Here is a 25,870-nt window from a genome sequence, read left to right as displayed (position 1 = left end):
AACATTTAGAGAAATTATGAGGCAAAGATTATTGAAATTGTGCTAATTTGCAAATTAATTTAATTGTCACACTGAAAGAGCAGAGCATCGGCAGGGGACTCGATTTTTTTACAAATTTTCATATCGTCAGCATAGATACTGATGTCAGTATTTCTTAATACACGAGTAACATCATTAATTTTAACAATAAATAGAAGAGGGCACAAATGACTATCCTTTATACAATAAGAAAACTATTTAACCACATATAAAGTAATTATCTTAGTAAAAGTGAAAATGGAATACATTGTTAATAAAACTTGAGGAAAAACAATTAACTTTTACACAATAATGTTTCGTACAGAATGTATGGATACATATACATACATATATATATATTCGTATTTAATATTATAAATTATATTTTTTAACTACATAAATTCTTAAAATTAAATAAATTAAATTTAACAACAATAATGAAGTTAATCAGCCTATCAATAACGAAAGGAACAATTGTTCTAAGAATATTAAAATTTAAATGATTTCTAATCGATTGTTAAACACCAGACTAAAAAGGATATAGTACACATTTCCGCCTTAAATCTACGAACTGTATTTTTTATGATATGTGTGTATATTACAATCTTTTGAAATAACCCAAACGAATGAACTGAACTTTAATTTAATGACTTTTTTCCTCATTTTGGTATCAATGAATTAAATCAATGCAAATAATTTTAACTAAAATTTAAAAGAAAAGAATTGATCCGAAATACATAGATTTACTCTTAAAAGAAAACAGAAATTCTTTTATACACAGGAAAAATAAAAATATGAAATTTAATTGGAAAAACTAAGAAGAATTTTCCATTTTTAGCTTCCAATTAAATGATTTTCTTTCAAAAGATTATAAAAGTAAAAAAGAGAAATTTTTTCATTCTCATATAAAATAACGAGATATCATGATAAAATTTATTTTAAAATGAAAAAGGAAAAAAATAAAATCTTTAGAGTGATAGATTATTAAATATCAAAAGAAAAATGAATAAAAAACAAACAAAACAAAAAGGAAAAACAAAATCATTCATTTCGGCTGAACACGTGAATGATTTTGAATTGTGATTCATTTTTTAAGGATAATTTTTGATTGATGGCATTTTTAAACTTATTTTATAGAAAGTTAACTGCATAAACATGATATGATTTTAATGATTTGATAACTTAACATCCTATTAAAATCTTGTGTACTTATATTATATATGTATTAGATCCATACATATACACGCACATGTTAATAAATATACTAGATGTATGATGTAATTTTGATTTTTATGAAAATTTATAAATACATACTTATGAACGCTATCTAAATAAAAATTATTTTTTCGTAAATTTCCCTAAATTTTATATTCGTGTACGAATTATAATATGGTGGATCTGATAATAGTCAATTTTAGATTATAAATAAAAAAAATCTGATGTGGTCAGCACATAACCGACCGCATTTTGTATTTTCTAGTTAAGTGAAAATGTTACAGAATATTATAAAAATATCTGCTAAATACTTCTTTCCAATTTTTAGGACATTAGAAAGCTTATAGTAAACATAATCTAGAAAATTGTAAATTTGGCTCTTAGTAGAGTTTCACTTTGTGCTACCCCAATTCGCCAGTTATTTTCGGTAACAACCAGAACTCAAATATTAAATTTCAAGAAATTCCATCGATTCGTTCCGTAGATATGGTGAAAAATGTAAAATCGGCCCGCAAATTAGTTTTCGAGCCCTGATCTTTCCAAAAAATTTATATGTTCATTGTTTTAATATGAGGAATTCAAATATTAATTTTCAATGAAATCGGTTGATTATTTCTCTTTATATACGCAAAAATGTATATTTTACGTAGACGTTTATATGAATTCCTCGTATCAAAACAATGAACATATAAATTTTTTGGAAAGATCAGGGCTCGAAAACTGATTTGCGGACCGATTTCACATTTTTCACCATTTTGAAGAAAATATTTCACCGATTTACTTGAAATTTCATATATGAGCTTTGCTCGACCGACCGCGAAAATTCCTAACTTTTGGAAGAAATCAGGCATCAGCAACTGGACGTTTACTACGGGCCAAATATACATTTTTGTGTATATAAAGAGAAATAATCAACCGATTTCATTGAAATTTAATATTTGAATTGCTCGTATTAAAGCAATGAACATGTAAATTTTTTGGAAAGATCAGGGCTCGAAAACTAATTTGCGGGCCGATTTTACATTTTTCACCATATCTACGGAACGAATCGATGGAATTTCTTGAAATTTAATATTTGAGTTCTGGTTGTTACCGAAAATAACTGGCGAATTGGGGGTAGCACAAAGTGAAACTCTACTAAGAGCCAAATTTACAATTTTCTAGGTTATGTTAACTATAAGCTTTCTAATGTTCTAAAAATTGGAAAGAAGTATTTAACAGAAATTTTTATAATATTCTGTAACACTTTCACTTAACTAGAAAATACACAATGCGGTCGGTTATGTGCTGACCACATCAGATTTTTTTTATTTATAATCTAAAATTGACTATTATCAGATCCACCATATTATTCATTGAAATTTAATATTTGAATTGCTCGTATTAAAGCAATGAACATGTACATTTTTTGGAAAAATCAGGCATCGGCATTACCAAAACTAACTGGTGGGCATTTCAGAGAATTCGGATAGCACAAAACGAAACTGTACTAAGAGCCAAATTTACATTTTTCTAGATGTGTTAACTATAAGCTTACAAATGTCCTTAAAATTGAAAAAAAGTACTTAACAGACATTTTTTTAATATTCTGTAACACTTTCACTCAACTAGACAACACACAATGCGGTCGGTTATGTGCTGATCACATCAGATTTTTTTATATAGCTTTCAAAAAAACTATCGGGGACCTGGTCTACATAAATTCAAAATAAAAATAATATTTAAGGAGAATATCAATTTTTCTTTACATTATTTAATATACGGTATATAATAAATAATAAAACCGTCAAGTATTTAATTTAGACCTTTAAAATTTTGTTTCCTTATTTTTATTATAAAATTCATTTTTGTTTGATATTTCTACTAAACAAATCAAATACAAAACATCTTTTCCTTTATTACACTGTAATTATTATAGTAACCTTAAAGGTTTCAATAATACAAAGAACTTGTACAATGCCCATAACCACTTGTTATAACCAAACATTAAATTGTGGCTAAGTTTAGTGTAAATCTATTAGATGCCATATACAATATTTATATTGTTATGGCCATATACAATATTTATATTGTTATATAAGCTAGAGTAAAATTAAAATTTAAATTTTAATTAAAATAAAATTTTAAAATAATAAAAATAAATAGAATATATAATTTAAATTCTTTTAAATATTAATTTTTATCTTTATATTTTAAAAATTGTTTGCAAATGCTCTGAAATTCATGGAAATTTTTCGATATTTTTATATTTTAAACTTATTTCAAAACGTTTTTAGGTAATAATTCTTATTAAAAGTTTTTATTTTTAAATCATAGGCAGAACCTTTAGGCAAAATCTCAGTATCTTTTTTAACTAGAATTGAAGAAGTTAATAAATCGGGTTAAGGTAAAATAAACACATTTGAAAAACGTTAAACAAAAAAATAGAAATTTTATATGTAGATGGTTGCCATTTATTATAAATTTATCAGACTTAAAGCTTGTTGATTATATTTTTGCTTTAAGTTTTCTTTTACTAACTAGCTATTCTCATTTATTATGAAATGTTTCAACCAACACATATACTATTATTAGGTTAAAATTTCTTTATATTTTTTTAATTTTTGTTTTTTTGTTTTAATTTTAAAGGTCGATATAAGTATTTAAGACATAATAATAAAATTATAATATGATAAGCAATAAGTATATAATATGAAAAATGATACTAACATTCTCATATTGTAACATAGTACTTTTGACGACGATATTGTTAAAAATAGCACTTATACGCACCACTACATTACAAAAATATTAAGTTATTGTCCCATATTTAAAACAACATGAGAATAAACTATAAATTTCGATATTTTTTTATAGATTATTTGAAACTCAAGTCTCCACCAAACAAAAATTATGTGTGTATAATAATTTTATTCTTAACCAATTGAGATCAAAAGTTTAAAAGCAAAATAATTTATAAATTTATTTCATATACACTATTACTTATGCAAAATGTATGTACATGCATGTATGTATATGTTATGAATTAATGACATCAAAGAAATGCTTTGTAGGAGGAAATATTTATGTCATCTTTCTCTCTTTTAAGTTTTTTTAATAAAAATTCATTCTGACAGCAAAATACTTTCACATTTAAATGTTGTTTTTTTTATCGTATAAGAGAAGTATTATAATAGTCTCGAATATTTTATGTTGAGTTTTCTTCTTTTTCATACCAGAGAAATTGAAAATGCGATAATTTCATAGTTTTTTCCCGGCGAACGAAGACTGACCTTTACCAGGGGTGTTAAAGACTGTTATAATCTAACCACAGTTCCTTTGAAGTATTATATTTTATCCTCTCCTTATATATTATAACCTTTTTAATAAAAAGTTTGTTATAAGTTTATAAATACTCTTTACAAAGAAATTTTACAAATTTTTTATTTTAAGGGATATCTTGAGCAAAAGGTAAATAGCACTTTCATAAATAGCACATTTTTTCCTTAGGTCAGATTTGGATTGGTTAAAAAAAGTATCGAATTTATATCTTGCCTCTTAGAACTCAAAACTAAGAACTTGTTGTGTCGGTAATAACATGTTAGAAAAGAAAAAATTTAGAAATTTCATAAAGTTTTGCAAAATTTTAAACCATAATTTTTAAAAATAAAATATTTTTTAATCTTAATCATTTCAAAAATGACAAAATAATATTCAATATATTCGCTTTCTCTTTTTAACCGAAGCTCTCAGATTTATAAGATAAAAACTCAGATGAAGAAAAATTTTATAAATTCTCTGAGATGAAAAACGCTCAATAAATTATTGAGCGTCATATTGTTTTAGCCAGAAACACCGAAAGAGAGTATAAAAAATAATGTAAAAATTAATTTGTCGAAATTTTGAAACTTAAGTCGAAATTAAGCAGACATTTTTGGATTTAATTTAAGAAAATTTCCACTGAAACAAACAAAATTCAATTTTGAACAGATAAAATATTTTTGCAATATGTCCAATCAAATTTAATAAATAATTTTTCATTAATTTAAAATTTTTGCACAGTATTTCATTTTCAAATTCTTAATTTTTTATAATTAAGAAATTTGTGAAAATTTTAAAAGTTTGCAATTTCTCAATTTATTTGGTAAAGATTTTTTTTTTATTTTATTTTTTTTTTTATTATTCCAAATTACATACATAACGTATATGAAAGTTTTTGCTTCTAAATTAAGATATTAAATATAATGTCAATTAAAATAAAATATCATAAAAATTTAAATACCAAACCGCACAAACAAGAGTTTCTGATAAGTTATAGCTGGTTTTTGTAAAGTTGCTTACAACGAAATACAGGCGAGAGAAACGGGTAAACACACAAAAACTATAAATGTAGTTGAAAAGAAGGATGAGTACAATTTGCATATAGCCATTTATCACTCAACAAGGAAAAGAAGAAAAAAAATTTAGCGTTTTCCACTATAACAGCATCAAAAAGCTTCTTGACTTCATTTTGAAATTAATTTATTCAGTTTAAATAAGAAAACAAAAAAAAAATAAAAAGATTAAGATTTTCTTGAAATTATTTGTGCGGTTTTTTATTTTAATTTAAAGTCAAAAGTAGGGAAAATTTTTTCCTTTTTCAAATGCAAAGGCACACTCACACATACTCTCTATATTTACATATAATAAATTTTTTTTTTCTGAATAAATTTCATGCAATTCCGTTTTTTAGCTTGTCTATTATACTAAATAGTCCTTCGGGGTAATTTTTCTATAATTTTTTGCAATTATATAAAAAATATTTTCGTTCTCTTTACATATTTTTCCGTCTAGTACAATCTACATACGTATACATATATAAATGATATAAACGATTTTATTTGTGTGGTTATTTATTGTTTTTTTAACTGTTCATATTGCCATGACCTTTACGAAATTAAAAATGAAATTCCTTGGAAATTCTTCCTTTTCTATTTTTTTTGAATATTCATTTTACGATATTTTAGATCACTATTCGGTTTCAAATTTTGTTCGAAAAATTTTCGAATTTTTCATTTGAAGAGGACCTTCCGTTTGTGTAATAATTATATGTATATAAGGACAAGTTTACCGAAAGTGCAAAAAAATACTGGTTACCCTAGATGGTGAGCATTGGTTTTTTTAAGAATTTCGTTTTGTTTTGTTAAAGAATTTTTTTTCCAAAGGTAAAATAACTTAGATCTTTAGGAAATTTAACCTAAAAAAACAATTTAATAACTAAGCCGTATACAATATTTAGCTACGTAGATATGTACAAAAATAATTAATAAATGGTCATTGCGTAATCAACTAAAAAAATTTGGTTTTATAATCAATTACTTTTTAAATCAATTTGACTATTTTATTTGCTTCTTCTTTAAGAACTAATTGTTTTCATATAACGAAATATATGAGCAGCCTTTAATATGAATAAAAGATTACCAACGTACATTAAAGGTTAAGTTTATTGTTCCCCAGATTTTGTTTTTAGTACAATGTTTAGTTTGATTTCATAATCACATAAATATTAAAAAAAAAAACCGAAAAATTTTGTCTGGATCCTTTTCTTAAGTTGTACTTTTCAAGATGTGATCTCTGTTTGTCATTTCAGAAAAAAAACTTAAGTTAAATATTATACACGCATTGTGTGTACAAACATACCCCATAAAAGAAAAAGGAGAGAATAAAATATTTTTAGTTCTGTCATTTTTCTGTGACATTCTTTAAGGATCTATAAAGCATACAAAAGTCCTTCATAGTTTTTTTTATGTGTGTATGGTATAATGTGTTCCTTATTTAACTACCAAAAAAAAATATTAAAAAAATCTATCTAAAAACAAAAAAAATAGCAAAAAATTATTCAAATCACGCATATTTTTAAAGATTTATTATCCGAAAGGAATTTAGGATCAGAAGCTTAGTAAATAAACATATTATGTATGTATAAATAAAAAAAATTAATTCACAACAAGAATAAATGTCAACTCTGTGATTCCGGTACTAATGAATAATTCGATTGAGCCTCGAAATGTTTTTTAAGAAAATATTAACCTCATTACTATTTTTCACCTGTATTTTATGAATTATTTCCAAAATATGGCGTTATATTATTGGTCATGGTAGCTAGATGGACCACTATCCAGATAACAAACGAATTTATTACAGTTTTGGCATAAACTTAAATATAATTTTTCAAAGTTTGGTCTTATTAATTTTTTGAACAACTGCTGGAACCAACAGACGGACAAGCATGGTTAAATCTATTTAAATATTAATGTTAAGGAATAATATATTATACATTACTCTATATTTCTAATAAATATTTCTTAGAGTTATAAACGGAATTATGTTTTTAAAATACCCTACGATTCGAATGACTTATAAAAAAGAAATTGTCATGGAAACCTATTCCTGATTATGTATACATGCAAAATTTTAAGTTTTGAATTTCGATAATATAAATTTTTTTTTATTATTCTGATTGAACCGCCTCTGAATACAATATTTATAAAAGTTAAGCTATTTTCAAGTTGTTACATTGTAAATTTTCTTAGTTTTTAAATGGATAATATTCTTTATTATTTTAAAATAAAAAATTTTGGTTATTCAAGAAGAGCAATTCTAAATTAGTTCTGAATTAATATAAAGGGTCCAAAAAATATAATTAAGAACCCTATTACGATACGTAAGTAAAGTACATTTCCAAACAAACAATATTAATTTCCATAGTAAGTTTTCTTACCTGTGTAAAATAATAATCCGTTTGGTTGCCTTGTTCGAAAATATAATGTAATTGCATCTTGTGCACTAACTATTGGTTCAGCTCCAGTTTGCCCTAAATCGTATGATAAAAATTCTGTTCCACGAAATGTCGCTTCGGATGGTGCTTTATCTGAAATTAAAAGAAAAAGAATTTTATATAATATATGGGAATTATTTAAAATACATAATTAAAGCATCAGCCAGTGAGATTCAATTTTTACAGATAACAATTTCGGGATTTTACAAAATCTAAATATCTGTGATTAAGATTTTGTAATAGTAATTTTTTTCAAAAATTTTTATTTAACACAAGGGTTACTAACTTCTGAAATAAATAGTTAAAAATGTTAACTGTTATTAATTTTAACATTTTTGACTCAATTATTCCCAATTTCCTAAAAAATTCAAAATTAAATGTGTTAACATAAAATTCAAGCTGGTGAGGAAAAGTCCAATATAATTGATTTGAACAAACCGTTTTCATAGGTCAATAAGATAAAAATGGCGTAGAATTAAAAGATCAGTGTCGCAGTTGTTAAACTACGTAATTTGCTTAGTAATTTGAATAATCACATTTCAACACACTTTAGAAAGTAGATTTCAAATAGACCAGAATGGTTTAATAAAATTAAATTTAACGTGACACAAAAAAAATCATGAACTTTAACAGGGGGAGTATATATTTCGTAGTTATACAAACATGAATCGTAGTTAGATTTTAAAACACTCTTTAAATATTTCGTTTATACATGGATATAGAAATTTATGTGAACTGAAACGTATGTACAGTTTCAAAGTTATACGCCACTCGCAGTATATGCTAGTATTTTAGTTAATTTTTTATTTTATTTTTTATTACTAAAGTAGATTTTTTATACTATAAAGTTTATTAACTTTTCAAAAGTTTTTTTAAAAATCAGAAGTTAATGGAAATTTTAAAGTTGAATAACTTTTTACTAAGAAATATAGTAGATTGGGGAACCTAACTTTTAATTCATGTATACTAGTTCATTCTTTAATTATTTATCACTTTTTTTGTATGAACACAAACATATAACATCCTTATATATTATATTAGTTATGGCAACATAATGTAAAATGGTTTTGTTTTTCCATATTTTAATTTAAGAGTGTTCCATAAGTTAATTTAAGAGTATTTTAGAAACAAAAATAACTACAATATTTTTGCAAAAAATATACTAAATACACTTTTATTCTACAAAAATAATGTACAAACAGAAATAATGCATCAATAAATATGTATGTATAAATAAAACTGATGGGATATAAGAAATTTAATGGAACATTTTGCATTAAGCTATGTAATATGCACTGATAAGTGTTATGTTTATGCTATTGAAATAAGCTAATTATCTGACCGGAAACATTTTATTATTTACGTAAATCTATACGTAATAAGTACCTTATATATACCATATACACACATATTTCAAATTATGTATGTAAGTAATTTTAATTTTATATCAAAAATTAATCGATAGTTTTAAAATTTAAACTTTAAGATTTTAATTACAAACTTAAAATTATAATTTTGAGATCATTGCAGAATATAAAATTCATATTACATATTTATAACACATATTATAGGTGTTATATATTTATATGAAATTAAGTTGCATTTTATTGAACTTTGGGTCAAAATGAAAGTGTTAGAAGATTAAATAAATTTTAATGGTCATATATTATTATATACCTATTATGTACACATATTTTTAATAATGTAATACATATGCGTATGTTTTAAAGCAAATATGTATTTGTGTACATAGTATCAGTACATAAGTTTGTAATGCTTAGTTGAGGTAAACATATTTGAAAAATTAATGAAATCTATTCATTCGAAGAGACTCAGAATGTTGTTGTTATTGTTAAATTTACATCTACTACAGATTCATTTGCCTATGTACATATGTAGGAACCACGTTAAGGGTAATTTAAGAAACTCATTTTTAAATTAAAACCTATAATTTAAAGTAATTTAATTTATACGAAAATAAAATATCTTTAATGAAAGAGTTTAATATTTTATGCTTATAAAGAAATTTCAAATTTTAATATTAATTAAACATTTTTATGAAAAATTTCATTCTGAAAAATGTCAATGACCGAAACGAAATTCCTATTAACTGAGTAATGTAAATTTAATTAAATACTTTTATCGTTTTGAATAAAAATAAATTCTGAACATGCTTTCTATTCTCTTTATATGATTTACTGATTTTTTAAAGTATTAACCTTATATTTTATGCTGTTTCAAATGTAATTCAGACAAAAGTAATAATGTGTACCAAAAAAATTCCTTAATTTTATACGATTATTATTTATTTATTTCATCCATTGAATAAACAAAATATTATCCATGTACTCTTCCAAAATAATATAAATACATACACACAAAACATAATAAAATACGTCTTCTCCTCTTATTTTTATTTAAAAAAAAATAAACTTTCGAAACCAATTTGTGATAAATTATAACGAAATGGTTCGAACATAAAGGAAATTTCTATATAAAATGAAAATAAAATTGCTAAATAAATAAAAATACAAAAAAAAATTTTGCGTAAAGGAAATCTGCCTATAGCCAAAAACAATGGAAATTTTAATAAAATGGAAAATCGCATATAAAAATTTTTATACAACGTACAGCGAGATACAATCTTAAAAAAAAAAACAAAATACAAAATATCCCGTTTCAAGTGCTGTGCTTTTCAGTTGAGCTGAAAAAAGAATTTCGACCATGATTTTATTTGAATCACGATAAAAAATCTAATCGTATACGCTACTAGTTTGTAAAATAAAGCTTTCGCCTAGAATGAAAATAATTACAGCTCAATAAGTTTTATTAATTTAAACTAAAAACAAACTAGTGAGGTAATATAGGCTCACTCATATTACTTGAATTTTTTTCATTTTCTCAAGATTTTACTTAGTTGTGAGTTTTATTTGTTTACGACTTTAATGAAAAACCAATTAAAAATTAGGCATACAATCTCTGGTGAATTTATTGAAAAACAAAAAAAAAAATTGCATACATTTAGGGGAAAAATTTGATCACAGGAAATTAGACATTGTTTTTATCAGATGAGACTTTTTAAGAAAGTGAAATGTTTTTGTTAATTTCGGTATTGCTTAATAGTAGTAGAAACAGCAAAGGCATTAACCCAACTATAAAATAACCGAAATCATACGTTACATATTATGTACATAACTGCAATTTTCGTGAAATTAGAGAAACATCTGAATGGAAGACTTTGTACACGGAAATATTTTTTTTTTTGTTTTTAATTTATTGAGAAAAGGTACGCAAAAAATTTTATAGAGTTCACTTGAATTATTAAGATTTAACCGTAGAATAATAACCTTACTCAAATATATTATAAATTGCCTTAAAGCGATTTTTTTAAATGATTGTTATAAATTTAAATATAATTAAATTTACAATTTATAAATTTATTTATTTTATTTTATATTGTTGTAGTGAAATGCATTTCGAGTTGTTTAAATTAGTTCCGAGATATACATATAGTAAGATAACTAAATTCATTAGAAAGTAAAGAAGTTTTTCTGAAATTTTACATTGCATAAAATGTGGGTGTATAACTTGTACTCTTACGTCTAAATTAATTAAATATCTATTATGATTTTCATTTCAAAGAAAATTAACTTAATATATTCCTATACACATCTTAACTGAAATATTATGTTAAGCTATCAAAAACTTAAAAATATTCAGGTAATGTTATTTTCCTTCTATTATGTTAAAGATTTTATAAGGCTATTAAGAAAATTGAACGTTCAAAATTCAAAAAATTCAAAAAATTCAAAAGAATTTGCTTTATACAAAATAATAAATGAATTTTATACTAAATTTTATAAGAATAGTTAAGTATAACGCATATTCCGAAATTTGATTCAACTGATTTCTAAAGTACAATTATTTATTTTCAGGCTTACACATTTTCGAATCTAAACCAATCCGAGAAATTTGCCAATCTAAACCAATCAGAGAAAGAAAATTAAAATTCTTTAATTAAAAATTATTTAACTATTATTTATTTATTAAGGTTCACGTTGCGTATGTTGAGTCTATTATTTTTATCTAATTTCCATAATTTTGTGGGGTAATTTTAAATAAATTATTTTCAAATCAGTTGAAATGTTAGAGAATTCAAAAAGGAAGGAAAGCTCTAAAATAAAATTTAAGTGTTTAGTAAATATTTTCATGCTGCATAAATCTTTCCAATAACAATATGCTGTTATAAATCCTTTTCGTATAAATATTTTATTTTTAGCATTTGCGTATATTTCTGAACTCAAAACTAAAAAATAAAACAAAATTTTGTTTTCTTTTAATATTTTTATGTGTGCATATGATGATGTTATAACTAAAAAAATAAAAGGATAATCTTATTATTTTCATATAATCTTTAAAATTCATGTTTTATCAATTTATACATAGGCAAATATTTCTTTCCGTTTCAGTTGTTTCTTAACATTTTTTATTTCGGTTATATTATTCTACTTTCTGCCTTTTTTTCCAACGTATCCTGCTTTCTAGTGTTGCCTTCTTTTTTAGCTTGGACAACCAAAAATATTCATGATTTTCGGTTTTTTTTTCTTGTTTTTATGCACCCTTTCAATATTTTTGCTTTGTTTTCAGTTTCTTTTTAACAAAAAAAAAAAAAATCTTATTAAATTACCAATACAAGTACCATTAAAATTTTACAGCACATACACTCTTATCAAAATGTATAAGGTTTCACTTTCTAGAAAATAAAATAAGAATAACTTGAATTATCCTTTTGTAACAAAACAAATGGCAAAAAAGGACACAATTCTTATATACGAGAAAATTTGCGTATATATATATATATATATATATATATATATATAAATATGGAAGTAAACACACATAGCAACAAATATATATATTTAACAAATAATATAGAAACGAAAACAAAACAGAGAAAATGAAAAAAAGGAAAAACAAAAGATGAAGCTGAAAAGGATTGAAATTCTTGAAAATTGTGGCTTGATAAATTTTCCGTCTGTGGTAATTTTGATGATAGCAGGAATATATACAAAATGCAATAATTTTGGTTCCAAATGAATTTGATATCTTCTTCTCTTTTTCTGTTTGTTCCTTTTTTTTTCATTTTTTTGTTTTTATTTTTGCAGTTCGTTTTGTAATTTTGTTAGTGTTTGGGAAGATATTTTAATTTTGATTAAAACATGAATTTAAGTATTTATATTTTGCTTATATGTAAATATTTTGTATATTAATATTTGGATAAATTCTTATATGTTTGTACAATAAAATATGTATGTAGGTACGTACATATGTAATACAGATTCTTACAAATTGCTTTGTTCATTATGAATTGCAATCAAAAAATTACATTTATATTAACATGTAAATATGTGTAGGAATTCATATGCTAGTAAAAGGATTTGATTGTAGGTATTTAAAGTAAAATATATGTACAGATAATATTAATTACGAATAACACAAAAGTAATAATCTTGTTGATGTTTTTAACAAAAATGAAAATGTAGGAGCAACCTGACTTGATCTTGAATCATAATAATTATTTGATTAATTAAAATTTCATTAGATTAAATATCAAGTACGTTACAAGATTTGTAAATTTCGTAAATTACCAAGCATTAAGATTACGCTTTTATACAGAACTTTGCAGATATTAAAGATAGCATTATGACTTAAGATTATATTCAAACCCAAGTTCTTTCGTTTTATTTAAATTTTATATATTTACACGGACTTAAATCTAATAAAATTTATATGCATATTCAAATCAAAATACCTTATCATCATATGCATATTATTATCAAAAAACCTTACCTAACCCTTCTATCAAATAATCTTTTTTTTAAATATAGAAATTGAGTAGAAATTACATGGAAAAGTCGAAGGAAAAATGAAAAAACTGAAAAATTTAAATTTGCGTTCCTGCATTGCGCAAATTTTTCCATAAATGTGATGAAAATTTTTTATTTTAATATTAAAAGTACGGTACACGGGACAACTTGCGTTTACTCCATTTTAATTTTTTTTCAAAATGATGGTTTGCCTGATTCCTTTTTCGTAATTCCTATATTACAAATGAGGATAAAATTACTTGAGGCTTTTTGTTATACAAGTATATTTTATATAAAATATTTTTATATAGGAATGTATACGCGATTAATATATTTATACATATTTAATAAAATGAAGAAAGAAAAAACCTTTTTTAGGTAATTTTGCACTCTTTTGACAAAATAAGTGGGTATCTTTTGGTATAAATGTATGTGTATATAATATCAAATATATTTGCTAAAAAAAAGTTTTGTATAAATTATACTTTCTCATTTTAGAAAAACAAAAAAAGGAAAAAAAAAATGGGTACAGGGAAATGAAATATGATTCCTGTTATTGAAAATGAAGAAAGGATTTTGTTTTTCTTTTTTTCGTATGTATTCCAAATTTGCATATTTTGTAATTTTATTCATCTTTTGAGTCTTGATTATGTTGTTGAAAAGTGAAACTTATTTAAAACAGAATTTTTTGGGTTGTTCGTATTGTTCATTTGAAAAAATTTCATTTTCGAAAAAAGTAATATTTATGATTTGTTATGTGATGAGTTCTTGTTTCCTTTTTGCTTCAAATCCTTTGTCCAATTTTTTATTTAATGTTGCTTTTTGTTTAAATTTCATACTTTTAACTAAATTAGTAACAAATTCATATGTGTTTTGTGTTCATATATTGTTCATTTTTCCGATCACAATTGTATATAAATTTTGTATCACACAAACTTAGATAGTGCATAATATTAATATTATAATGTTATTATATTTATATTCATATACAATATATGTACAATATACGAGTATCAAACATAATGCGTGCTATAATTTTTTTTTAAAACCAAGTAGATATTTTTGACTCACATAATCTGAGAGCAAAATAATTTTACATTGCACTATTAAAATTTTGAAGAATTTTATTAAAGGGCTAGTTTGGTAGAAATACAATAATATAGTTTTTATTTTAAACCTTTTAATAAATCTTTTAATAAATTTATTTTATTAAATCTCTTTTAATAAGGTTATTGAAAATTAAAAATTATTCTGAATTGATAAATAATTTCATTATGAAATTAAAAAATATTTTAATCATATGCTATAAATTCTTTTCAGTTAATTCAATATCGTGTTAATTATTGTGTACAACATTATTTTTAATTAATATTGTATTCCAGGTGAATTGAAAACGCAGATAATATACGTACTCTGTTAATTTTGAACAAAATATTAAAATTAATACGAGTATACATATACATAATTGACTTAAGACTTTTTTGAGCAAAACTAATGTATAAATTTTCCTGGTTGTTGAACAAGATTATAAGTTATACCATAAGCTTCAACATACTATTTACAAATTCGTGGATTTTTTATTTTTTACTTTTATATAAGTAGTAACAATTATTATTACAAGCTATAAAATTTATTATGAAAATTTTAAAAAATTTTATTTTTTCACTTTTATTTTTATAATTTAATCCTTCTATAATGAATTTTTTTATATATTTACTAATAAGGAAATTTAATTATTTTATTTACAGTATTCTCCTGATGTTGTGGCTTACGGAAGAAAAGCATTGACAATATAATACATCTATACGGTTAATCATCTTCTTTAAATTAATAAATGTATAAATAATTATTGATTTTGTTATATTTAGCGTTATGGTTTTAAGTTGGTTACGTCTCGACTTCTATAGAAAAATGATATAACTTATGATGTCACATTAAAATTGAAATTATAACTCACAAAACTCAAAAAAATTTCGAAATTTTAAATTTTTCGAATTTTATGAGTCGATAATTTTGAGGGAAGAAAAACGCAGAAAGAATTTGATAGGTAGCTAAAAATTTTCATCTTAGAAAGATAAGGTGAAAACATTCAACTTGGATTTCCACAAAGGTCCAATAAACACCTTTCTACTCATATAACAATGTAGAACTGTTGAAAATATATAGAAGGACAATTTTTTTATAATTGTTGAAATTTTAGTTTGCATAAGATGTATTGATTATTTTTTTAGATAACTGTTATGACCCTGTCAAAAAATTATATTGCAGAAGCGTGTAAAATGATAATTTCTTTCGATGTAATCATTTGTTGTAAATATTATTTAAAAATTTTGAAACCGTAAGATGAAACCATTTATAATAAATTGCATTACTAAAACATTTTAAGTAACCTCAATTAAAAAATTCTTGAGAAATTTTATAAATATTTAATAATTTAATAAATTTTTCAAAAGAATTACAACAATGGTTGGGTTCTATTTTCCTAGATTATTTTATCAAATTTATAAAGTCCAATAGTTCTAAAACACAATTCCAAAAGACAATTTTCTTCTAAACTTATTTGGAATGAATTCAATTTTAAGTGAAATACCAAAAAACCAAATTGAAAAAGAAAACAAACCAAAAATAACAATAAATCAATAAATTAAATTAATTTTTAAACCTTCAATTGTTAATCCTTTGGTAAAATCTCATTGAAATGAATCCTTGCAAAAAAATAAAAAACCAAAAGCAAATCTTCTTGTACTTTTTTAATTTTTTTGTTTCCTTTTTTTTTATTTACCATTAAAAAAAACCGCATGATAATTAATTCAATTTAAAATACCATTTTAAATACTATGAAAACAATTTAAAATAATAATAATTGTAATAAAAAAAAAATAATACACAACAATGTTAACTCAATTAATTTTCAATTAGCGGTTCAATAATCCTATATAAGTGTTGATAGATATACAAGAAACAATAAAAATAAAAATGAATTTTGTAATCGTAAGCTGTTTCCAATATTAAAATATTAAATTGTAACATAACCAAGGATCCTATGTACGAATATATAGGTGCTTATTTATAACAACCATTTTAAATAAGGCGCTTATATAATTAAAACAAAAAAAAATGTTTTTCTTTAAATACTTACTATACATTTACTATTGTACAGTTAAAAAAATGTCTTTATTTTATTTGTATAAATTTCTTATTATTTCTCATTAATTCGCAAGAAGTAAATTTGAAATTCGATTTTACATTTGTAATGTAGAGACTGTTAACCATCACGAATTTAAGTAAAGACAAGATTTTACAATTATAATTACTCGTATATGGTGTGTAATACATGTACGTACATAAGTAGAGTAACGAATTTTAAGTGTATACTACTAAAATAGTTAACGTGATTATGAGAGAAAATATACTATATTTTGAGAGACTCCATTTATATTTTATAACTAGATTCCCCTTAGAATTTAGCTTTCAATTCGTACTACAGTTGAATTTTTTTGTATTTCTGTATTACAAGCAAAATTTATTGGATTTTTTATCTTCGCTGTATTGAGAACTTACAGTACCTATTACTATTATTATTATAAAATAAATTTAATAAAATAATAAAGTACCTGTTATTATTAAAAAATAAATTTTGTAGTATTCCACTCGCCATGCATACAGCTACGAGCAAATAAGTAATTTAATGGAAAATAATGCAGAAATTAAGTTCATATATTTTTTTCAATAAAATTTTAGAAATGTGTTTAATCATACGAGTATAGCTAATTTGAAACTTTATATTTTAAATTTTTATCCAATTTATATAATTGCATAACTGACATCTATAGCATACAATATTCTGTAAAAATCTCTCTTTAAATTTACTCTGTTATATGTTATCTTACTCTTATTTCTTTATTTTCTGTTATTTATTATGGCATTCAGTTATAGAACTTATTCTGTTTTCCACTTGTACCCTATAGTTGATTTGACTCAATATATAAGTTTTCCCATTTCTTATAAAATCAAATAAAAGTAATTATCGTGTAGAATGAAAACAATTTTCAAATAAAATTTATTTAGTTTTATATTTTTTTTTCTATCTTTTATATTGTAGGTTTCTTTTGTAGGAAAAAAAAAAACACTAATAAAAATTAAGTACACCTCTTATACTTTGTTGTTTTAATCTATTAATTAGGGCGTTGCAAGTGACACGATACCAAAAAAAAAAAACACAAAAAAAAATAAGGGTAATTAAAAAGGAGTTGAAGTATTTTCCATTTTAAACTTTTTTATGTTTTTTTTTTATTTTCTTATTTTAAAATAAAAAAAAAAAATCTTTTACATTTCGTTTTCTTTTTTTTTTTTTTGTATCTCGTTGCATTTTATCAGAAATGTTGCACGCTCATCTTATTTTTTATATGAAAATATAAAATACTGTCAACTTTTTATGCATGTATGAATTCAAACTTTTATACGTATGTATGTAAAGGTATTTTTGTAGATGCAGATGTATGAAGTCATATAAATTTTCTTACATAAAAATAAAAACTGCACAAAGGAACAAAATATGAAGATACAAAAAAGAACGAATTTAAAACGTTATAGTATTAAATTTGTTTTGTAGGGACGAATAGGAACGAACAGGTATGTAAGTTGGTAAGTGAGTGTGTTTATAATTTTTTTAACTTCCTATATTTTTTAAATTTGCTGTATAGAATATTATAGTAAACGATATTCAGATATAAGTGTGAATATTTTTTGATTCGCAAGTTTTTTTTTATCTCTTACGAAAGAAATGGTACAGGTGTAAACTGTACACTTGTGTAATAACCATAAATGAAATGCACTTACTTTCATCCTCAAATATTTACATATACATGTTTTGAAATTGTATAGTATGTTGAATTGTTTCAATTACCATTACTACATATAATTCAGTTACATGCAAATGTTTACCTACATACACATATTTTCAATATTTTACATACATGTGCGAATAGGAATAGGTATTGCATATTTTGTACGAGTAAGATCACAATTTATTATGACATTTTGTGGTTGAAATTTTAAAAGTTTTTAAAATAATATTTTATTGGTTGGAGCATAATAAAAATTTAGTACATACAATTTTTTATCATCACAATATTTTACGAGGCTTTATTTTGGCAAACTTTAAATGTAAAAAAGAAAAAAATTTTCGTTGTTCATAAGGGGGTATGCTGATATATCTGTTGTTGCATCTTTTATAAAAGATAAATCTTAATTTTGTTTTGAAAAAAAAAAAATAAATAAAAAAGTTGCCATATGAATTTATCATACCCGGACTTCAAATATCTTTCGAAAAATTAAAGCTCAGGTACTTTATTAGTATGTTGCGCTTATGCATGAGAATTGTAGACACATATACGTATTACAATATTTACTTTGTTTTAATGTGATAACTCTTTTTTTAAAATTTTAAAGAAAAAAATTCATTTTCAAATTCTTTAAAAATCATTGAACAATTTGGTTTCAAGAAATACATAAATTTTTTTATTCATATTTTGAGATACTTTGAGTCATTTAGTTATCAATTAAATCAAGTTTTATACTGTAAAGAACTAGTAATGGTATTTCGGAAGAGATATAATAATGTTAACGAAATAAAATGTATTCATGTACAGATTATAGACAACACTTTAATAAAAAAATTCACAATTCTTTCTTTGGCAAAATAAATCATTGGAGAAGCAAAACCTCTCGGACAAGCTTAAAATTCCTCCTAATTTGAATTCTCAAACTAGGTTTAGCACCACCATCTTCTATTGCTAAAATGTATACCGTGAAATGAAAATTCTTCAAGTGATTTTTACGTAAATTTATGATGAAAGTAGTTTCATGCTGTGTCAGAAAGTTTCTAAAAAAAGGTAGTTATTTTAAATTTAAGGTGTACGAATATTTAAATATTCAATTTTGACTACGTATCATCTAGATCTAGAACCATTAATTAATATCGAATATAAAGTACTTTTTTTTATGTACATTTGCTATCAAAAACTTTTGCACTAATTGATACCAAAAAAATTATTCAAATACAATTTCGTCCGATAAAATTAAATTTCTAAGAAAAACCGTAATTATTTTCTCATAAAAAATTGAAAGAGATTTTATTGATTACAGTGAAAACTAAAAAAATATGGAACTTTTTTTAAAATTTGTTGAGATTTTCTGAATTTTATTTAAAAAAAAAAATTGATCATAATTATAAGTATGTGAATTTATGTGAATTTTCAAACTAAACTAAATTAATAACTAAAAATACCCAGAATCCGTTTTTTTATATTTTTATCTTTGTTCCTAGAATTCTCCTACACCACTCACTGTTCAAAACTTACTTCAACATTGAAAAATTATAGATGAATTTTTGGCTTCTCTTCATATTGAAATAAAATACTTATTTAACAGATCTAATGAAAAGAAACATTTCGAGTTCAATAATACTGGGAATTTCCAATTTAATGGTATTTTCCAAAGATTTCATCAGTTCTAAGATTTTCATGTGTTTGAGAGATGATTTTAATAAAATGCTTAATGTATAATCACTTTAATGGTTATTGAAAAAATTATTTTATTTTATTCACCCATTTACTTTTACACATGTATTGTAATTTTCGCTTAATATGCTTTACTCTTTTCATTCCTTCCTTTTTTCATTTTTGTTGATACTACACTGTTCTTTGAATTTTGTCAAATTTTTCAAACGAATTTATTTTGAAAATTTTGATTTTGTGAATCAAATAACTATGTATATATGTATGTAACTAGCATTAGAACGCATTTCAATTAAGAAATTTGTGCGATTTCCTAAGAGTAATCCTTGATGACATACCTACGGCTGAATTTTAACAATTCTCTTAATTCATATAGCTTTTTAAAAAGAGGAAAAACTATATTCAATTTACTTAATCTATTCCTTGACTTATTTCTTACATGAACTCAGTTTTCGACCAAATGAAAACAAATTATTACTCCTTTTTTGATAAATGAATGAATAACTTGAAAGAACTTGATAAAAGATAATGCCATTAAATTTTAAGTCGAAATAACTCTGCTCTCAGATTAGTCAATATTGTTTTCTAATATAAACGAAAATCATGAGTAACTAAAACTTTTGAATGTTCACAGCTCAACTGCTCCCGAGATACAGCGGTTAAAAATCTATATCGAACATTTATTTTACTTTCTTAAATATTAAGGGTAACTTTTTATCTGTTGTATACGGTTTGAGAAGCCCAGAAAAAAATTGTTTTGCTATGAAAACATTCTCTAAAAAAAAAATACAATAAATCTCATCTTGTTCATTTCTTTAGAACTATATTCCCAACCCAATAATATTTTGTGTACGCTAACGAAAATCCAATAGAAAAAATAAAAGAAAAAATATTTAGAATTTCGTCTAGATTTTGCAGCCTTAAGTCTAGACATTATATTATTTTATTATATTATTTTATTTATGAATACCAGTTAAATAATAAATATTATGAATTATTAACAACGTAAAAATAATAACAAAATAAAATATAAATGGCGAAAACCTCCGAAAATAAACACAGTGATTTTTTATATATTTCAATATTCTATAATTAGAAAATTTGTTCATTTTGAATAAATTTACAGTAAAACCCAAAAAAAATGCAAACCACTTAATGACTAAATTTTAAATAATTTAAACAGTTATTAGTATGTATGTATATGAGTAAAAAAATTTGAGCTGCACAGAAATTGATACTTAATGTCAAATTTTTGATAATTTCTTTTGCTGCAATTTAAAACTGTGTATTTTACAATGTTATTCTCTTTAGATTTTAAACAGGGATCTTTTAGTTGGTTGTCGCTTATCGTATCTTGAAAATTATAGTAAATATAAATTAAAAATTAATGAAGAATAGACTGTAACATTTCGAAATATTGTGGATTTAATTTAAATTTTTTTTTATTCGAAAACCTATACTATTAGAAACCCTATATTATTTGAACATATCAAAAGAGGAAGTTGCAACTTGCAAGTATGTGGAGATAAAATTTGTGCTTTCAACAACATGTCTTATATTATGTATATTCTAGGTCCTAAATTTTGATTAATATTCCATTATTTTCAAATATACAAATTGAGTTTCAAAACATAGTTTTTAATATTTGAAAATTTACGTTTTATGTGCAATTTAGTTTGAAGTTAAAATCGATTTTTAGTATAATGGTGGAAAGAAATTTAATTACTCGTATAATACGCACGTTCACGGCAAGCATAAAAATTTTACTTTGATAGATTCTAAAATATTATTATTAATTTACAAAAAAATAATTTTTAACGAATGTATAAATGTTTGATTATTAACTTTAAAAAATAAGGTGCCCACCATTGTTAGAGTATTTATGCATCTGTAAATGTCAACCAATTTGTTTTTAAAAGCCGCACGTTGTTTTTTTAGTTTTTAAATATGAAGCGATTCTGCGAGAAACGCACTCGTTCTTCATGATCTTGCAATAATACGCACTTAAAATAATCTAAACACTAATCAAATTAATTTGCAATTTCAAAAAATCTCATAGTATGATTATTAATTATTATGCAGTTTTTTCACTTTCCGATTATTTGTCTACATACATTTTTGTTTAGCTGGAAAAGTTGATTAGCAGTATAAAACTTTTAATTTATAGTAATAATGGTGTTAAATTTTATTATACTATTTTATTTATATACATACGACAAAACTGTAATAAATATAATATTACATACATATTTAATGTATAATTAAGTTTTATATTTACGTACATACATATTCTTTAGAATTCTCACTATAATAATGCAAAAATTTATTTAAATTTTTAAAAGATGAACAGAAAATACTAAAAAATTTTCAGAAAACTTCATTGTCCTAAGGCTAAGATTATTTTTCATAATTAGTTAAGAGAATAATTTTTAATACAAAAATTATTACAACAGTCTCCAACTTTTTTTTCCCTTCTTTTTACTAGAAATATTATGTGTGTATATTATAAAGTTCTCGCAATAACAGCTAAAGATCATGAATCTTAATTTGATTTTAATTGGCCTCAAACAAAACAATTATTTTTTTTCCAAAATTTATCTTATAATAAAGTTTTAAATTTTTATTAAAATTTTCCTAAAATAAATACATTGGAATGAAACTCATTGCTTGTAAAGTAGTAAATTTCCTTAAAAATGTGAAAAATATATTTTTTAAACTATATTCTACTTAAATTATTTTTAGGATTAATATTATTATGTGTGAACAAAATGAGAAAAAGATGGTATGACAAACACATGTACTATGTACTATAATTGTTCAAGGAAAAAACTACTTCTGCCTTGGTGGAATTAAAAAATGGTTGATACGATTAATGGTCTTAAATGAAATTTTTAAAACTTTAAGGATACTTTTAAAGAAAAAAAATTAAATAAAGTTCAAAATAGGTCCTCTTGCTTATATTATAAAATTTCACCTTTCTCTTTTAAAACATCTGACGGAAAAATGTACAAAGTAAAACTAAAATCATATTTTTTTAATTATGGGAAAATGTGCTAATTATACATATAAAAATTATATACTATGTTAATTTAAAAATTTTAAATATTTTTATATTACTATCCACAATATTTTTTTATCTGATAAATATACGTAACTAGTGATGTGTATAGGTAGAATATAATTTTGTTGTATATACTTTTATAACCTATAGCTTTGTATAACTAATTTTTTATGATATAGATAAGGGTCACTTGGGCATTCTTATACAGCTTATTTTGATTTCTTCTTCTCATGTACACTAAGAGATTTTCATCTAAAAATTTTTCCTTAAATATTTTTCATGCATTTCCTTTAAAGAAAATATGAAATACATAGCTTTAAAAAAAATGCATTTTTTATTAAAAGCACACTTAGTCAAATAATTTACAAACACATATTAAGTAAGGAGAGCATTACATATATTGCAAAAACACTTATATACATCTATATATATCATTCTTTCTCTAGTATGATAGTTTGCTAGCACGAGTAAGTATGTATGTAAAGTACTCATAACACATTTAATTTAACATACATTTTAAAACTGATAAATTCACATACGATATTACTTAAAATATAATTATACAATATGTCTACATATGAACATAATTTTTATACCCGTACGAACGTATGTTCGAAGGGTATACTAAATTTGCCTTACCGTTTGTAACGCTAAGAAATAACGGTGTTAGATATAGACTCAAGTGTATGTTTTTTATCAGCGTCAAATTCTGAGTTGATTTAGCTTTGTCTGTCCGTCCGTCCGTCCGTCCGAACGATAACTCAAAAACGAATTGAGCTAAGTTCACCAAATTTTCACAAATGATTTATTGTAGTAAGTGCCAGAACCCTATTTAAATTGGACGTGATCGGGGTACCGGTTCGGGTAGCTGCCATACAACTTCAAAATTTATTTGGCTATATCTCAGAAACTATAAAAGTTGTGGTATTGAAATTTCACACAAACGAATATATTAATAGGGCCAACGTGTCTGATAAAAGTCGTTGAAATCACTTGGCTCCTTCTGGTACCTGCCATACAACTTCAAAAGTTATTTGACTATATTTCAGAAACTATTAAAGCTATGGTATTGAAATTTCACACGAATGAATATATTAGTAGGGCCGATGTGCTTGATAAAATTAGCTAAAATTTCTTGGCTCTTTCTGGTAGCTGCCATACAACTTCAATAGTAGTTTGGCACAACCAGTATTTTGAAAAACACATAGTACTGAAATTTTGCATAAATTAATATGGTAATACGGCAACTTAAAGTCATAGTCTGCCCCATAGTTAGTTATGGCACATTAGTTATTCGCACATAGGACAACAAATTCGTACGGGTATCACAGAGTTGACAAAGTCAACTCTACTTTTTTTCTCGTTACAACTAAATATACATATGTATAAGTATAATCAGACGTTGTAATACATTTTTGTTTAATTTTTAGTAAATGGAATAATTTATTATAAAATGCATATAATTACAATAAATTAACAGTATGTATTGTATGTATGGACACAACATACATTGCACCTATACAATATTTGATTATTATGTGTTTGATGCTCTGCAATATAGCTTATCTAATATTATACTCGAGAATTTTTTGTACTTATAATTCATTAGTGTACTTAGGCTATATAATTACGAAAATTTGCGTAGTTTCCTTTGCTATAATAATCTTGTTTTATTGTTGTTTCTTTTTTTATTTTATATTTTCATATAATATTTTTATATCAAATATTCAATATATAATATGTAGGTATGTGCCTACTTCAATTCCAATACAACATTCAATGTGTACACGTTATTGTACATATATTTTTATAAACAAATCGTACAGATAACTATAAGTATGCTAGGATTTGGATAAATGGATAATAGTGATGCTTTCAAGGATATCATTATTACGGTGGCTATATTATATACACACTTATTTTGATAGTTTATCAAACACTTCTATATGAATAACGTATAATAAAATTATAGTGTAATAACAATAAATTACATCCTTGTAATGTATTAATATCGAAATATGTATAATATAAATAGTGAACAACAGTTTTTCATAGACATAATAAAAGGAAAATAGAAAAAAATGGAAAATCTGTTTAATGGCGTTTATGTAAAATAAGCAATAAATTTACTAGCACAGATTATAATTTGATAAAGTTTTCAATTTATATCCAATCAAAATTATTAAGATAGGAACATTTTTATTTCTTTATAAGAACATATGATCATAATTATTTTAATATAGCTATATTTAAAAAATATTTTAATGCAATATGTTGAACAAATGTTATTTTCTTGGTATTTAAAATACCAGTAAAATAAGGTTTACAGGTTTAGTACAGTAAATCCCCGCTTAAAGTCGTTTTTGTGATCGATAACTTACGATTTCAATTTTGG

At 23.7% G+C, this 25,870-nt stretch overlaps 1 protein-coding gene across 12 annotated transcripts in view; it reads right to left on the bottom strand.

The window, feature by feature from the left end:
- LOC129614490 (neurexin-1) overlaps positions 1–25,870 on the bottom strand; it is a 298,435-nt gene that overhangs the window by 74,239 nt on the left and 198,326 nt on the right. For all 12 annotated transcript variants that reach the window (XM_055529111.1, XM_055529112.1, XM_055529107.1 and 9 more), the window contains one exon: positions 7,973–8,122. In XM_055529111.1, the coding sequence (XP_055385086.1) occupies positions 7,973–8,122 (150 nt within the window). The remainder of the gene's footprint in view (positions 1–7,972; positions 8,123–25,870) is intronic.

The sequence above is a fragment of the Condylostylus longicornis genome, unplaced genomic scaffold (genome assembly GCF_029603195.1).
Source record: "Condylostylus longicornis isolate FDR11 unplaced genomic scaffold, ASM2960319v2 ptg000110l, whole genome shotgun sequence".
In the NCBI taxonomy this organism is placed as follows: Eukaryota; Metazoa; Arthropoda; class Insecta; order Diptera; family Dolichopodidae; genus Condylostylus; species Condylostylus longicornis.
This window is presented reverse-complemented; position numbering and strand designations above follow the sequence as displayed.